General features: G+C 29.3%; 1 protein-coding gene across 1 annotated transcript in view; it reads right to left on the bottom strand.

Moving 5' to 3' along the window:
- Window positions 1-15,878: 15,878 nt before the first annotated feature.
- Window positions 15,879-18,277, bottom strand: part of LOC100209179 (RNA-binding protein Unr) — a 47,022-nt gene continuing 44,623 nt past the window's right edge. Inside the window, exons 13-15 of the mRNA XM_065800776.1 lie at window positions 17,200-17,369; window positions 16,306-16,371; window positions 15,879-16,192 (exon numbers count right to left, since the gene is read on the bottom strand). Of these exons, the coding sequence (XP_065656848.1) occupies window positions 16,078-16,192; window positions 16,306-16,371; window positions 17,200-17,369 (351 nt within the window). The 3' untranslated portion in view covers window positions 15,879-16,077. The remainder of the gene's footprint in view (window positions 16,193-16,305; window positions 16,372-17,199; window positions 17,370-18,277) is intronic.

The following is an 18,277-nucleotide window of genomic DNA, read 5'->3' as shown; positions in this document are numbered from 1 at the left end:
CATTAACATCTAGTTTTAAGACTAGAAATTTGTATAAGTGCTTATTAGCTATTTTTTAAAACCAGTCTACAACATTTTGCGCACTTTGCCATTGATTCAAAAAAAGTTTATTTTTAAGGTCACAATTGATTTTTGTTAAAATTACTTAAGTAATTTGTCCAACCTAGTTTTTTGAAGGGTTCAAAAGGCGCACAGATGGGTTGTTAAACTAGTTTTCATTGTGGTCTTATAAAGTGAAAAAACAGCTAGAAGATCCATTTATTTCAGTTTTTTTATATACTTCATGGTTGGTTAAAATTTGCTTTCCTTCTTTGTTTGTATGGTTTTTCAATTTGGATTTGCATTTTTGTAGGTGGTGGTAATAGCATTTGTTAACAGATTATTGTAATCCTCTTTGGACAGTCTATACATATTTAATGAATAAACTGCCTACAAATATGTTATCTTATCACATAATGGTGAAAACCTGCTGAATAAAAAAAATGAAATTGTATCTCAGTATCTGCATTCAAAAAATTTCTTATTATCTTTATTTGACACAGGAGATTAGTAAACTATAATGTCTTTTTGTTTTTTGTTTTGTTTTTAACTTAAATTTGTTTATCACATCATTCAAGAGTAATTTTTACATTTTTGTAATGGTTAGTTTATGCTTTTTGTTTGTATTAATGGGTGATGATTACCTTCAGGGCATGAAACTTTAAGTCACGCTTATCAGTTATTTTTATTCATCTAAATAATATATATATATATATTTACAGCCCTCGGAATTAGAGTTCGCATTCGGCAATGTTGACCTAACTGCCAAGCTAAAAGTGTTTAAGGTCTGCAAAAAATTGCCGACCTCGTTCCTATGTTTTATGGTAAGACCTTTGTGCTTACTGACCTGATGTCCACCTCTGACAGTTTAAGGTTGGCAAGGCAGTCTTCTTCGTTTGAAATTTAATGCCAGCGCGCAAAAAAGTGCTGGCAACATGTTCATTTTTAAGTTCGCCTGTGCGATTTAAAAAATTCATTTTTTTCTGCTATTTAAATCAAAATCAAAATAGCGAAAAGGATGCTTTGAATAAATACTAGAAAAAATAATTTAAAATAAAAACTGGTAAAAAAAGCCATTTTTCATAAAAGTTGCACAAATGAACAAAAAAGTTTTCTTACAATTTAAAAACAAAACGCTTTTAGTTTTTTGGCAAGTGCTTTTTTATGCGCTCACCAAAGTTTTTGTGGGGTGTGGGCGAGAGCAAATATATATATATATATATACAACTAACTATATATATATATATACAACTAACTATATATATATATATATATATATATATATATATATATATATATATATATATATATATATATATATATATATATAAATCCTAACGGACTTAAATTTGCACTGTGCAAGTAATCTTGTGCTCTTGGATTGGAAATATTAAACATAGTGTTAGATCCTTGTAAATAGAAATTGACTTTATCTTGTTATTTACCTTTAATGCGGTGAAGAGAGAGAAATGGCTAATTAGAAAGAAGCGCTACTTTTTTTTTTTTAATTCAACCATATCAATAAAAGTTTACAAATAATCATTGTATATTAACAGGTGGTCAGGTGTCACTCTTATAGTCACAAACTAGTCAATGAAGTGAATGTAAAAAACATCGGAAAAAAAAAAAAGATTGTTAAACAAATAATAATAATATTAGTAATAATTAAAGTAATAATATAAAATGATAATAATAATATAATAATAATAACAATAATAATAGAAGTATCAATGATATTAAGAATAGTTATAATACAATATAAATTGTACATATCATGGATAATAATTAAATATAATATTAACATAAAATGTAGTAATAAAAACACAATAATAAATAAATCATAATATAAATAAGTAAAAAATAAAGCAAAAATCAAACCACTTGTTTTGATAAAAAATTTTAAAAAAAGATTAGGTAGTTTATTTTGGAAAAAATCAAATACAAAAAGACAATTGTAAAACTTTACAAGATCATTGAGTTTAAGGACTTTTAGTTCAGAAATTTTTTTTGGATATCAGATTTCATTGGTCAAAAGTCATTATTCTAATAGAAGCGCGTTGTAATTTAGCAATGTTACTAAGTAAAAAGTTACTTTTTTGAGCCCAAACAATACAACATTAGCAAAGGTGAGAAGAGAATAAAGAATAATAAATCATTCGAAGAGTTTATAAAGAAACATAGTAACGAATTAGTGAGAGCAGACTGTCAGCTCCTGTAAGTTTTTTTTTAAGATGTAAATTGATTTGTTGATACACTTTTTAAGTTTTTTTTTTTTTTTTCGTAAGTTTTTGTTTACATTTGACGTAATATATATAAATTACATTTTTTTTTTCAAATACAAACAAGGCTTCTAAAAAAAGATCAAATGATCTTATCTTCAGAAGCCTTTTACAAAACAGAGTACGTAAAGTAATATAAAAACGCCTTTTTACAATAAGAGAACATAAAAAATTAACATAAAAATGTTAAAATAGCACTTAGATAAATTTTTATATACGTTTAGTTTATAAATATCGAGGATTTTCATTTGATTGAAAAATATTAAGGAATTTGAGAACCGATCCGCAAAATTAATTACACGGATCGCATGTTTCTGACGGCGATGGAGACTTGCTTTGATCAGTACTACCCCAGGCAATAATTCCATAACTTATATAACTATGAATAAAAGAAGAATAAAGTTTAGTTAAATTATTTTTATCTAAATGAGTACGCGCCTTATATAGAATTCCAATACTTTTTGAAACTTTCGAGCAGACATAGTTAATATGATGTTTCCATGTGATGTTCTCGTCAATGAAATTCCAGGTATTTAGTTACAGAATCTCTTTTTATTTCAATATGGTCAATAAAAATTTTTGTTAAATTTTGGGGTAGAGAACGTTTTTTGGAGAGCGGGTGGAAAAAAATCCATTTTGTTTTGTTTACATTTAATGTTAATTTGTTACTTTTAAACCATTTAGATATGTTTTGAAGTTCTTTGTTCATAACGGAGAATAGTAGGTAGATGTCACTGTTAGAGAGAAATAAGTTTGTGTCATCAGCAAACATAATACTTAGAAGATTTGATGCTTTATGCAAGTCGTTGATACATATTAAGAACAAAAGAGGGCCTAAGATGGAACCTTGCGGAACACCACAGGAAACATTTAAAAACTGTGTATGATTAAGTTCATTACAAGAAACAAATTGTTTTCTGTTGGATAAATAACTTTGAAACCATTTACTAACTCTTTCATTTATTCATTTATTATTATAATTAAGTTTATAAAGCAAAATATCATGATCCACAGTATCAAATGCTTTTGAAAGATCAATAAAAATTCCTAATGTAAATTGAGATTTTTCAAAAGAATTGGAAATCTCACGTACCAACTGAATAACTGCATGCTCGGTTGAGTTATTCTTCTTAAAGCCAAACTGATTGTTGTATAATAAGTTATTTAAACTAAAATAATTAAATACTCTATTGAACATGATTCTTTCTAGTATTTTTGAAAATATAGATAAGATAGAGATAGGCCGGTAATTACTAATGTCAGATTTGTCACCACCTTTAAATAGTGGAATAACTTTAGCAATTTTCAATTGACCAGGAAAGACTCCTTGTTCGATTGATGATTTAAAGACTTTAAAAAGAATATATTTTAATTGTTCAAAGCAATCTAAAATTATGTTACCATTGATTTCGTCCGCTCCAACTGCTTTATTTTTTTTTAGTGTTTTAAAGGCTTTTTCGAACTCATCAAATAGTAACTCTTTAGATAACTCATCCGAGTGAATGCAATTATCCATCGGTACTAGAAAATCTTTAAATGATCCTTCAGTGTTAGGAATTAATTTAGTTTAGGGCCAATTTCAACAAAGAATTTGTTAAATTCGTGAGCTATTGTTTGAGAATTAATTATATTATTGTTATCTACTTTGATCATGTGTGGCAGGGAACCTGAGCATGGCTTTGATTTACCGATAATTTCTTTTATTATTTCCCAGGAGCGTTTACAAGTATTTTTGGCTTTATTGAGAATTTTAGAATAGTAATGTTTTTTTAAGTTTTTTTGAACTTTTTCGAAAAGATTTTTGTAATCTTTGTATATTTTCTCATTGGCGAATGATTTGTTTTTTAGATATTTTATGTATAATTTCTGCCTAACTTTTGATGATTTTTTTAAACCTTTGGTAATCCAGGGAGAATTAATGTTTTTTTGATTTATTGTTTTTTCATGTAAAGGAAAATTGGCATCATAAACTGAGTAAAATGTTAAAAAAATCATCGTAAATTTTGTTTGCGTTATCAATAAAGTCGATGTTCTTCCAATGAAGTAATGATAATTGTATTTTAAATTGCTCAACATTTTTTTGGTTATACTTGTGTAATTTAACTTTTATGTTAGTTTTGGTCATAATTTTAGAGTTGAAGTTTGTGATAAAAAAAGATAGGGAAATGGTCAGATATGTCTGTTTTTAAGATACCTTTATTTAAGTCACTGTTAAAAATATCAGTTGTTAGAATGTTATCAATTAGAGTAGCCGATTAAGGAGTTACTCTGGTAGGGTGATTTATTAAAGGAATGGCTCCCATTTCAAAAATAGAATCATAAAAATTTTTAACTTTTATGTCCGTAAAGTAATGGAAGCAATTCATATTGAAATCCCCCACAATAAAATTCTTTTTTTTTTCAAGAACGCCTATTTTGAAAAGGTTTACTTCAAAATACATGCTCATGTTCTCGGCCACACCATTTGGGGGCCTATAGCAACAGCTCAGTAAAATGTTTTGCGATTGATTGTTTAGAATTTCAATAGTTAAAATTTCTTTGTCGCCGTCGGAAATACTTAAATCATTCCTAATATAATGCGCAATATTTTTCTTTACATAAATAAGAACTCCTCCACGGCGTTTATTGATAATTCTCTCTTGAGAAATTAAATCAAAGTAAGGAAGATTAAAATTTGAAGTAGTATTTAAATCTTTTTCAGTTATTCAACTTTCGGTTAAACAAATTATATTAAAAAAATTGTTGGTTTCTTGTAACAAATTGAGAAGATTTTCAAAATTGCGGTTTAGGCTTCTAATATTTATATGAAGAATTCTTAGTTGATCAAAATTATTGCTTTTTGTATATTTATAAGAGATGGGCCGATTCCGATTCCGATTCTCCCGATTCCACCGATTCTCAAGGAATCGTAAAAATCGCGATTCTCAACTTTTTTTAACGATTTCAATTCTTTTTTAAAAGACTTTTTAACGACTTTTCACTTCTTTTATTATTCCTCCCTTAATAATTTAAGTTAATATATACACTCTTTGCCGTTGAGATTTTTTTTGTTTAATTAAGGTAAAATCTTCACTTTCGCATTTAATATCATCGTTGAAGTTAAGTAACTATGAAGGAAAACCTTAAAAACAGTAAACGTTGAAAATAAAAGTAAAAGTTTATACTCTAAATTTCAATTGATTTATTTTTTTCAATTTTAATCAATTTACCGACGGTAAGTATTATCATAAAAATATTATTTGCTTGTTTATTATGATAACTATTATTGTTAGTATTATTATTTTGTATTATTATAAATGCTGTTTTAATTTCAGAATATAAACATATATATATATAGTGTCATTATCATGCCGAAACGTAAAAATAGCGAGGTATGGGACTATTTTGTAATCAATTCAAATGACACTAACTCTGCAATATGCAACTTTTGCTATATAAATAAGTTCTATATAAATGAAGCCTAGATCTTCATCTACTAAACAACCAACAATACACCAAGTGTTTGCAAAGACCAGGCCTCACACATCTACAGATCCGAAAGCAATAAAAATTACAAGGCTTATTGCTGAAATGATATGCACAGATAACCAACCTGTTAGTATAGTAGAAAATTCCGGTTTCAAGAGGTTACTACAGTTTTTGGAGCCAAGGTATACGATACCAAGCAGAAAATACTTCTCGACTATTGAAACTCCTAGCATTTATCAGAAGGTATCAAGTAAAGTTCAGTTCTTGGCAAAAAAAGCTAATCATGTTAGTATAACTACCGACATGTGGAGCTCAACAGCCAATGTTGATTACATGAGCCTAACAGCACATTTCCTCACAGAAGATATGAAACAAATTCACATTTGTCTTGACGTGGTACCTTTTCCTTAAGAGTCCCACACCACAACCAATCTTGTTAACTTTATGAATGAATCACTTGAGCGTTGGGGACTACTTGAAAAACTCAATGTAGTAGCAAGAGATAATGCCAGAAATATTGTTTCTGCTATGGAAGTCGGGAAGTTTACAAATATTCCTTGTCTTGCCCATACACTTCAGTTGGTTGTGAAAGACGGCTGCCTCGACAATGAACGCATATCTTTACTAACTGCTACCTGTAGAAGAATAGTAGGACACTTTAAACATTCGGTTAAGTCATACAAACTTTTAACACAATTTCAGGAGATTCTGGGACTGCCTAAACACAGCATTATTCAAGATGAGCCAATTAGATGGAATAGCTCCTTCCACATGCTGAACCGTTTAATTAAACAAAAAGATGCGATTCTGTTGGTAACGCCACATTTCCCAAAAGCTACTCGACAAAACAAGGAGTTGTCAACCGGAGAATGAGATAGTTTGGTTCCTCTCGTTGCTGCTTTAAAAGTGTTTGAAGAGGTCACGCTTACTGCAAGTTTATTAAAAGTGACCACATCAGAAGTTATCCCAATAATAAATGCAGTTAACATGTCAATTGATTGCATCAAGGACTACGGAAATTTTAAAGAATCTCTGTGTCAATCTTTGCATCGACGTTACGGAGACTGCGAGAACGAACCTATATATGCTTTTGCAACAATACTAGATCCCAGATTTAAAAACAAGATTTTTAGGAGCAGGACGATGGCTGAGAAAGCTGTTACTTTATTAATTGGCGAGTTAAATGCATTGGACATAGACAAGGGTCATGAAATTAAAGCTGCTGAAAATCAAGAACCTACCACACCTGCTCCAGGTGCTGTCTGGTCATTATATAATCAATTAATCAACACAAATTCTGTAGTAAGTATTGTGCTTCTATATTAGTATTGTACTTTAAATATTGCAAGCCTAAAAATTGTTTTAATGTTTTAGATTTATACTGCGCATTGCACAATGTCAGGCGAAGTAGCAGTGTATTTGAAAGAACCTCTACTTGCAAGTCACGAGGACGTCTTTGAATACTAGAGGAAATTCAAATTTCTTAACATGAAAAAACTAGCACAGAAATATTTAGGGACGCCTCTATGTACAGTGTTTTCGGAGCGGTTGTTTAGTACTGCGGGTCTTATCTGCGACCGGAAAAGAAGCCGGTTAACTCCGGAACGAGTGCAAATGCTTGTGTTTTTGACTATCAGTACTAACGGTTCTAATATCATATGTAAAAGCTGATTGAAAAGACAACATTCCGTGTATCTGATCACTTTTACCATTACTTATGACTATATTATTTGTTTCTTAATAATAATAAGTTCCATACAAACATGTATATTGTTTAATATTATGCTACTTGCTTAGTTGCTATTATTTCACAGGGCCGACGACACGGTTTTTAAAATAGAGGAGGAACACTCCCTTATTTCGAAAAAAAAGTATTTATAGGTTAATTTTTTTAAATAGGGGCATGCCCCTGGGTCTTGGTGTCTTTGATCCTGTTTCACCTGTACCAATATAACTAATTTTGGTGTTTTCACTTTTAAAATCTGCATAAGTATTAAATTGACATGATATAACGGTTAAATTATTAATTTAACTACCAGTTTTAAATAAAATAATAAAAAAAATCGCAAAAGAATCGGAATCGGTAAAGAATCGGAATCGCAACAGAGAATCGGAATCGGTATTTTTCAGAATCGGCCCACCTCTAATATTTATAAAAAAATTCTTCTAATTTGATAGGATAGTAATAAGAACAATCCGTAATAATGTCATTGAAATAATTAATATCTGGATCAAATTTTTCATAAGATGCGATGTGTCTCATTTCTGAAAAATTACAACTAAACGATTTAAAATCATTTGTTACAGACATTTTGATAGCGTTATAAATTAGAAGAACTTTTTTAACACTGTATGTAAAAAAAATTAAAAAAAAGTTATTTTTTATGATCTCTACAAAAAATAGAATAGAACTTGAGAATTGCGTATTTACCTTCTTTTCTCAATTTAATCACTTCATCCCAGAGTTTTTACGCTTTTCCATTGTTTCCTTTGCAAAGTCTTCGTTAATAAACACACCTTTTCCGCGTAGTTTTTTTGAGTTTAGCAGAATTAACTTTTTATCGTTGAAATTTCAGGGTTAGGGTTTTAAGTAAATTGTTGATATAGTTTTAGTTTGTAAAATCTGTAAAGTCTGTAAATTTGTAAAATCTAAATTCAAAGCTTCCTAGTTAGGGGATGTCGCTTTAGATTTTATCTATTTAATGCCGTAAAGATAAATCACTTTGTAATAATTCGTTAGATCGACCTAAAAATTCAAACTAGCATTATATGAAATTAGGCTATTCAAACTGGTAAGCAAATTTTAAGTAAAAATTACGTCTTATATTCTTAACTAGGTTAAATGAGTCAGATTAAAGTTAATGCTTTAGATTTAAAAAAACTGTTCAAATGTGTTATTTTACTGACTAGAAATATGTGGTCCTTAATTTGCAAACGCACTTTTACAAGTTTAAAGTTGCTTTTTAACTTGTTTACTCCCAAAAAAGGCTGCAAGCGACCGCTATTTAATTTGAGAGTTACCAGAAAACAATGGATATTGTTAAAAAGCTAGAAAATAGAAGACTAAAAAACTGTATGAGTAAAAAAAGACATGAAGACGAACGCATAAACAAGTTCCAAAGCATTAATGTGTGAGAAAGAAGAATTAAATGAAAAGTTTTTAAAATAAAGTATTTTTAAATAAAAGTTTTTAGAGCATAAATGCGACTGTAAAAAGACTCAAATAAAACTCTGTGGTACCCAATAAGTTACTGGAAATAAAAGAAAGTTAGCTTTCAAGGATGATTTTAATATTAAAAAAATGCAGTACGTCGAGGTATTAGAAAAATGTATTGCTTTCCTTGTTACTTATTATCATATCAGACCATTAAAATCAGACATAAAAATGGTAGAAGATTTGTAAAAAAACTTCCAGAGCACCTAGCAAGTAACGGTCACAAACAGTGTCATCTTCAATCGCGTAATTGAGAACAACGTTTCAGCTGCAACCAAATAATAACTAACCAACTTCAAAAAACTTTATTTTTACAAACTTTTATCTTTAATTAAAACCTTAAACGTGTTTTGATTTTAATGTTTTTTCTAGGTGAAAGAGGACTAGCATGCAGAAGAGCGTCTAACAAAGTAGAAAATTCAGATAACGGCACATTTCTAGGCTTATTTAAATTACTGACAAGGTAGCGACAAAACATGAATCTTCATGAGACTTTAAGTCTATTGGCAGAATCACAAAACGAATTAACTTTATTTGCAACTTTAGAGCTTAAAGTAAATATATGATAGAAAGAAAAAAAATTATATTTTTTTCGTGCACACACGAAAAAAATATAATTTAATTTGGTTACGTTTCCAAGATATAGATTTTTCTACTTTTTAAGTTTTCAAAAGATTTTTGAAAACTTTTCATTTTAATGAGAAAACTGAATCTGAAATTCGGTGTACAAAAATATAGGTGTACAAGTTTGTACTTTTTAAAGAAACTCCTTTTTTTATATTGGAAGTATGAGTTAATCCTAGAAGATGAAGAGTCGATGACTCATCGAGTACATTACCGTTCATAAATATAGAAAGATCTAAATATATTGCGATAACGATTGGCTGAAAAAAATTGAGTTTTATCTAAAAGTTCACCAGCCACTGCGAGCCCCATGCTGTAGCAGAAAAGAGATCCTTTTCAAGCTCAAATGCCCCCTCCAAGCAATCAGAGAGTGTTGGCTTCTTATCGTGATAAGAACAAATGGTAGTATCATCAGCGAACAATGCCACCTTAAAAGTGAGAATGTCTGGAAGATCGTTAATGTAAATTAAAAAGAGTATAGGGCTAAGAATAGAACCTTGAGGAACCCCTGAAGTCACAGAATAAGAAGAAGAGTGCTGTCCATCGAGGACAACTTTTATACTACGATTGGAAAGGGAGGATTCAATAATCTTAAAGATGTTGCCAGATACACCGAAAGAAGAAAGCTTATGGAGAAGACCAGCATGCCAAACTTTATCAAAAGCTTTAGAAATGTCAAGAGCGGTGGCCTTAACCTCTCCACCTCTATCTAATGTACAATAAAACCTATTGGTTATTACTGTTAGCAAATCAGCTGTAGAACGAGAAGATTGAAATCCATATTGATGATCAGAAAGTAAGTTATTAGATTCAAGATAAGAGATTAAGTGTTTGTTAATTAAAGATTCAAAAATCTTGCTTATGATAGGAAGAAGACGGTAGCTAGACGAATCAGATCGCTCTACAGAATTTTTGAAAATAGGGATAACAGATGCCGCTTTTAGCAGGCTGGAAAACAAGACTCTAATAAGCACTTTTTGAATAGTTTTGAGAGTATAGACGACAGCTCCGAAGAACACTTCTGCAAGACTAAACAGGAAATCACTTTAGATACAAAAACTGGAGGGATAAGAATGTCAAGCAATCGATCAACCTGTTTGACAGCTATATCAAGTAAAACGCAACTAGTGGAATCAAAAGATAATATTGATGAAAAGTTTTTAGCAAACAATTCAGTTGTCTTTAGGTGAGGAGACTAAGTCTGAACCATACAAGAGAGGTGGAATTAAAGATTTGCCTTTATTAATAATATTAATAAAGATTCTCCAGAAATCACGAGAGCCTAATTTTTGAGATAAGGTACGAGATTTCATGACCTAAGAATAGCGGGCTTTGGCGTTAGACAAAACCTTTTTACAATGGTTTCTAGCAGTAATAAAGAGACGTCTGTTTTCTGGAGAATTGTTTTGCTGATAGATATGAAAGTAACGGTTTCGATTGGCAATCGCAGCAGCACAATGTGAGGAAAACGATAAAGTAGAGTGAGCCTTGACCTGGAATTGTCGAGAGGGAATAAAAGATTCCATGCCAGCCTGAATCCACAAAGTTATGTAAAAAGAACATTTGTTGACAGGAAGACGAAAGATTTCTACCCAAAGACCATCACGAAGAAAATTACGGAAAGAGTCCCAGCCAACTGTAAAGTAGTTGTAAGAGATACAATAATAGGGGGATTCAGCTGACGAAGAAGAATGAGATAATAGTTTTAGAGAGATCAAACTGTGATCAGAAGCATCTAAGGGTGAATGTGGAGAAAATGAGCACTGACTACGATCAGAAACAAGACATAAGTCGAGTAAATGAGGTAAGGTAAATGAGTCGAGTAAAGAAGGTAAATTATTCGAGTTGTCTGGAAAGCGAGTTGGAAAGTTGACTATTTGAGTTAGGGATTGAGAAAGGCAAAAGTTGTGAGCTTTAATGCCTGCATGCATTGTGAGCTTTAATGCCTGCATTATTACTGACACTAGAGCCAAGCGATTCAGTGTGATGAGCATTTAAGTTACCGAAGGGCTCCAAATGTGGCCCCGGCAATGCACACCAAAAGTACAAACAGGGACACCATCCATGCGCAACATGGCACTGTTAATACTTTGATATTTTTCAGCTGTTGATGGAATCAGATTCTCTGAGAGCTACCACAGAGTTCGGAAAACCTGACTACCAGCCGGCCTCAGAACCATAAAACTTAGTTTTAGAGCTGTACCCTCATTAGGAGATAATATAATGAGTTGTCTAGTCATAAAAACAGAGACACAAGCAAAACCCATGCGTTTAGTCAAGAAGATCCAGCATTCCACAGCCTAAACTTATACCAATGTATTATAAATACATCTGAACCAGCCTAATAAATGAGGAAGGGGTGTGAGGCTGGTCACACCCCTTCCTCATTTTTATAAAATCGTAATTTATAAATATCATTTTATATTGGCGTAAATATACAAGTTAGTAATTAGTAACTGCTAAAATGCTTACATTGTCTGCATTTGCAAAAAAAAAAAAAAAAGGCACTAAAGTTGCAAAAAAAAAACTTGTAATAGTAAAAAATAAAATATGAAAGAAAGAGATATATACATATAATTATGTCAAAAGAGTAATATCATTAACAAACTTTGTTTTTGTGGATTGTGATAACATTCTTTAATTAAAAATTTTTTTTTAATTTTTTTTGATTTTTTATTAGAGCTTTACTTTATTTAAAAGAATCATTTAAAATCTAGCATAGTGAGATCCATAAATAAGAACAGCTGTTTAGATTTTTTTTAAATCAATCAAGATTGGTTTTCTTTTTCTTTGTAATATCTGAAAATAAATTTTATGAATATGGCTTACGATAGTTAATTGAGTATGAACTCAATTTTAAACTATATCTTGGGACAAAATGTTGTTGGCTGAGAATCTTGTGCATAGACTGAGAACCTTGAGAATATTTATGGCAGATCTCACTAAAATAGGATTCAAATATTTTTGGCGACATTCCTAACTTAGTTCTGAACATAAAAACTAAAATTTCATGTAAATTCATTTTATAAATATTTAAAGCTCCAAGTAAACACAATAAAGGCTCACAGGGCTCTGCTATATTTGCTCCTAATATAATTCAACTTGTTTTTGTTTACTATAAAGCCTTATTATTTTGTATGATTGGTACTTGCCCAAGCGGTATTGTTAAACAAGTTTGGATAAAAGAAAAGTATTTTTTTTCAAGACTGTTTACGTGAAAATTCCATCTTAAATTTTTGTCCAATTCAACGCCTAAAAGGTTTACCGATGATTTTCTTTTAGTTATAGCTTTATTTATAAGGTTTAGTTATTTTAATGGAACGTTCTTTGGTCTCATTTTAATGGTCATTAAGTTCCTGGTCATTTTAATGGAACGTTATCAGTTTTATTTAATTTTTGGAGCAAAATGAGTTTAGTTTTATCAGCATTCAGAAAAAGCTTGTTAATTACATTAGTTGCATTTTTTTTCATTTTCAGAACAATTGTTTGCATTACGTTGTAGTTTGCATTAAGATGGTCAAGAAAAAGAAGCCAAACCTGTTTTAGAATCATTAGAATATGAGTTTTGGTTTGAAAAATAATTTAAACCAATATTTCTTTATTATTATATACACAAAAAGGTTTAAGCTTTAGATTCTTTTTTATATGGATTCTTTTTTACATGAATTTTCGCGTCACAATAAGGAAGGTGGCGTGAACTTCCTGGTTAAATGCACTTTAGCGATGCTCTGTGACAAGAACGTTAGGTCTTCTTGGGGCACCTAAATTTAAAAAAAGAAAAGAAAAAAGTAGTTTCATGAAATATAAAATAGAGCCCTTGAACTGTATAAAATTACCTAAAAATAATAATTCGGTTCGTGTTTAATTATTTAAATTCTTAAAATAATTTTTAATCAAACTGCCACATCGACATTAGTTTATTTTATTACTTTGATGTTTTAAGAAACTTAAGCTATAACATAAGTTACTATTGTAACTAAGCAAAATGAAACGTTACCAGGCGTTTCATGTTTTCAACCAGATAAAAAATCCGTAGTACCACTAATTCGTTGTATAAAATACTCAATGTGGCAGTTATGAGAGTAATCCAATAAAGTTATTACTTTTGCCCAGTTAATATTTGTTATGGTTAGTAAAATGTGGTTACTAAGCAATTTAGGCATCTATAACAACTCAAAATTAAAACTGATGTCACCTTTGAAACCGCAATCCCTAAATTAGTGAACAGTATAAAAATGGTCCTCACATTTTGTTTTTATATGAGTTATTAGTTTTGCTCAGTAAAGGTGAATTTTAGCTCACTGTGCTATGGTGAAAAGTATACGAAAACCTAATTTTAAGAAATCGAGATTTACGAAAATTTTAAATGTCAATGATTTTTAAAACCTGATGCACTGTACGTTTTTGTTCTTTTTATTTTTTTTGCTCCAACGGTTTTTACAATGTCACGTGGGACACTTCCTTATTCATTTTTATTTTTAATAGTGAATTTTTACATTAGTTTCTTTTAATCAAAATCTCTTTAAGTTTATAACCATTGTTGACTAGGGTTGAAAGAAAACCTGGTGGTACAGGAACTATAAAAAAATAAGTCAAGCCATAACATTGAACTGGGATTTGTTGAAGAGCTATACGGATCCTTTAATATAACTTTACAAATGAAAAAAAAGGTCTAATTATGGTCATTATGAGCAAGAAAAAAAAAACTACGTTGGATCAGAAAAATATGCTACAAATACCAGAAAACTACGTTGGTTCAGAAAAATATGCTACAGATACCAGACGTCAAATGAGTCGCAAAAGACACCAAGATAAATTTATTTATTTGTTAGTTTGTTTCACAAAAAAAAAGATTTTAAAAATTGGATAAAAAAATATACACATTGAGAATTTACTTTCAACAAAAATGATTTAGAACACGTGTATTGGTCCGCTAAATAAATTGACTGGATTGAATGCTTCCAACGGCAATTCAACCCTACGAGTGTAATCCTATGAGTAAATAAAGATAAAGTTGAGTTAAACTTTTTAAAAATGTTTTTACTTTATACAAAAATACTTTTAGAAACTCTAAATATAAAGTGTGGTTTCTGAGTGGTCTTTTTACCGAAGAAAACAAAAATATCATTCTTTATTTCAATATCATTAATAAAACTTTTGAGCAAATATAGAATTTTCTAAGAGGGGATGGATTTTAAATAATTCGACTGTCGACTAATTTAACAAATATACTTTCTAAAGTCGACTAATACATTTTTGTAATTGATTTAGTAGAAATATGGAAATAAAATTATGAAAGTTATATATTCGTTTTCAATTTTTTAAAATTATATTATTTAAATAATATTGTAGCAAAAAAATGAAAGCAGGCCGCTCCGAAAACGATAAGAGATAACGAACATACAAAAAAGATAAATGAAATACATAACCGAAAATTTAATTAGACCAGGATTGAGAGGCCTATTTTTTCAAAAGGAATGACCTTAGCAAACTAAATTTGAAATTAAATAAGAACGTTAAGATCCCGCTATAATACCTTACATACTGTCAATAAATAGCATTTAGTTTCAGGTAAAGTTATTGTATGTGGAATATTATTTTTTTGTTATAACCATTGAAATTTGTGTCACAGAAGGAACCTATCGTTCCTTTGGTGACACAAATTTTGAATGCCAACAACTAAAAATTTGGAATTCTACTAGCAATGTATCAACTCAAAAATAAATAGATATTCTTAGATAGATAGATATTTATAGGTAGTATGTAAGGTGTTATTGGCCTCTTCTAAACATTTTTTGAATTTCCAATTTAGTTTACAAAGGTCATTCCTTTTGAAAAAACAGACTTTTCAATCCTACCCATTTAGGTATTAATATTGCTAACATTCTTAAAAAATAACTTAGAAAAAGTCTTAAATCAGTTTTCCTAAGTTATTTTTCGAAAACATTTCGTTAAATACTTTTGAATTTTAATGTTAATCTTCTTAATTAAACCTAATGTTATAGAATGACATATTCTATAAAAATATAAAATAAAATTTCTCTTTAGTTTACAATACAAAAAAACACGTTTAATTATGAACAATTTTTTGTTGTTGTAATTGTATGAAAAGCATTTATTTTTTCGTCAATTTAAACCATACGCTATTGAATCAAAACTTTACAATAATTTAACCCCCGCATACACGCGCGGAATTTTCGCTACAACATGTAAAACCATGAAGTAACTGAATAGAAGGCAAAAAGATTTAGTTACATCCACAACAAAGTGTAATCAATGTTTAAAATGATTCATAAATAAATAAATCTTTATTATTGCAAACATTTGAAAATAATGTTTAATCTGGTTTCATCAAGACAATTTATTGTTAAGTCTAATTTGATCAAGACATCAGAAATTTTAAAGCTCGAATAACGCGCATTAATATAAAATCATTCTGAAATATTCCATTCACTAAGAACAACTTAGATCTAACTCAGAGAGCTGTTCTTTCATAACATCAACACCACGCAGAAGTTTGAAACCACTCGTTCCATCTGGACCAGTAGGATGACGGAGTACTACAAAACTTAAATTAAATAAACATTACGGTATTATAATTCATTACCATTATAGTATATTATAATATATTTGGATTTTTCAATCGTAAAAATTGTTTATTATTACAATGAATTTACTTACGAACTAGCAGCACATTCCGAAAATCTAACACTTCTTCTGCGTGCTAAACGTTCTGGTCGCTCATCTCTATATTAAATAAAATAATTGTACGTGTATATATATATATATATATATATATATATATATATATATATATATTATATATATATATATATATATATATATACACATGTATCTAACTGTACATTAGGATGTTGACTTTTTGGTATCACCAGTTTCCTGTATAAAAAACAGATGAACTTTGGTTTGAAAGTAACAGAAAAGTAATTGGTTTTATTTAATTTGCGAAAAAGGTCACTCACCATGACCTTTGATTACAGGCTGGCTCCCATATATCAGTTAACTTTTTAAAAAAAAAAAAAAACGAATTGCTTAAATTTTATTAAAAAAAACAAACAATTCTTAACTAAAAATTGAAAAGGTCGTTTTTTATGACATTTTGTTTGCAATATTTAAAAAAAAAAAATGTTTCAGCAGAAAAGATTATGAATTTTGAAATCACTATAAAATTCTGGTTCTTTTGAGACACAGGTTGATATACTTTAAAATAAAAAAAATTCACTAATATATGGGAGCCAGTGTATAATCAAGGGTCATGGTGGGTGATCTTTTTCAAAAATAAAACCAATGACTTTTCAGTTACTTTCAAATCAAAGTTTATTTGTTTTTTATATTGGAAACTGGAGATACCAAAAATTTACCAAAAAATGTCAACACCCTAAATACCAAAAATTTACCAAAAAAAGTCAACACCCTACTATACATACATACACAAATCTACATCTATATAAATATATATATAAATATCTATATAAATATCTATTTAAATATCTATATAGATGTTTATATAAATATCTATATAAATATATATGCAGATTTAAATGATTTACTTACATAATTTTTTGTACACGTATTGCACTTTTTTTGCCATTTTTATGGTTATTAACAATAGAAAAGGAAACTTCATCACCAGTTCTCAAATCACTTGAATGAATATCGATTAACTCACTCATATGAAAAAATATTCTTTTACCCTCATCATTATCGTATGATATAAATCCAAACTAAAATAATTTTATTTTCTAATTTTATAATAATACTTTCATAGTACATTAACATTAGCATATTCAAAAAATGATGAATAATTAAATTTGAATTATCAATAAATCAATGGTAATTATTAACCGAATATTGATTTAGTTTTTTTGATTTAATAATAGACCCATCAATAGATTTATTTATAAACTTGAAAGAACTGGGGTTCTTCACAAACTTGATAGAACTAGGGTTGTTCGCAACATTTAAGCTTTCATCAAATTTATTTATCTAATAACCTGGATTCAGTTGTAAATAATTATTTCCGTCTTGTTAATTCTATGCTAAACCTTACTTATTTCCATGGTTTTTCTATTTATTTTTTAGAGCTGGATTCCGTTAGTCACCATTTGTTTTACCTTTACCAACAAACAATTATACTCAAGAACTTTTTTGTACAGTAGCAACAAATCGATGCAAAAAAGAATTGTCTAATGATAAACTACTTTCGTTATTCTCAAGTTACAAAAAACTTCTATATATTATTTTGAAATTCTAGACATTTAGATAACAGGTAACAAAGCCAAATTTAATATTATCTGCCACGCATAAACTGGATTTTATTATCTCCCCAAAAATAAGGTTCACTGATATATGGGAGTTATTTGCAAAGAACTTTACTCCTAACTTATGTCTCACGACCACGCTTTTTCTGAAATTCTAAAAAAAAAAGAATAATTTCAATAAAGTCAATTCAATATTCGAATCACTCTGGTTTCCTAGGTAGCAAGGAAAATTTTTTCCCATCTTTCGATAGTAATAACCACATATTTACTAACATTCTGAATCCTGCAGATTTTTTATTTGTTTTACTGATCCACTTAATCATTTCTTCTGAAGCTTAAATTTTATTTCATACACTAGCCAAAGAACCCTT

The sequence above is a fragment of the Hydra vulgaris genome, chromosome 07 (genome assembly GCF_038396675.1).
Source record: "Hydra vulgaris chromosome 07, alternate assembly HydraT2T_AEP".
NCBI classification, from domain to species: domain Eukaryota; kingdom Metazoa; phylum Cnidaria; class Hydrozoa; order Anthoathecata; family Hydridae; genus Hydra; species Hydra vulgaris.
Note: the sequence above shows the minus strand (reverse complement) of the source record. Positions and strands in the feature narration are given on the sequence as shown.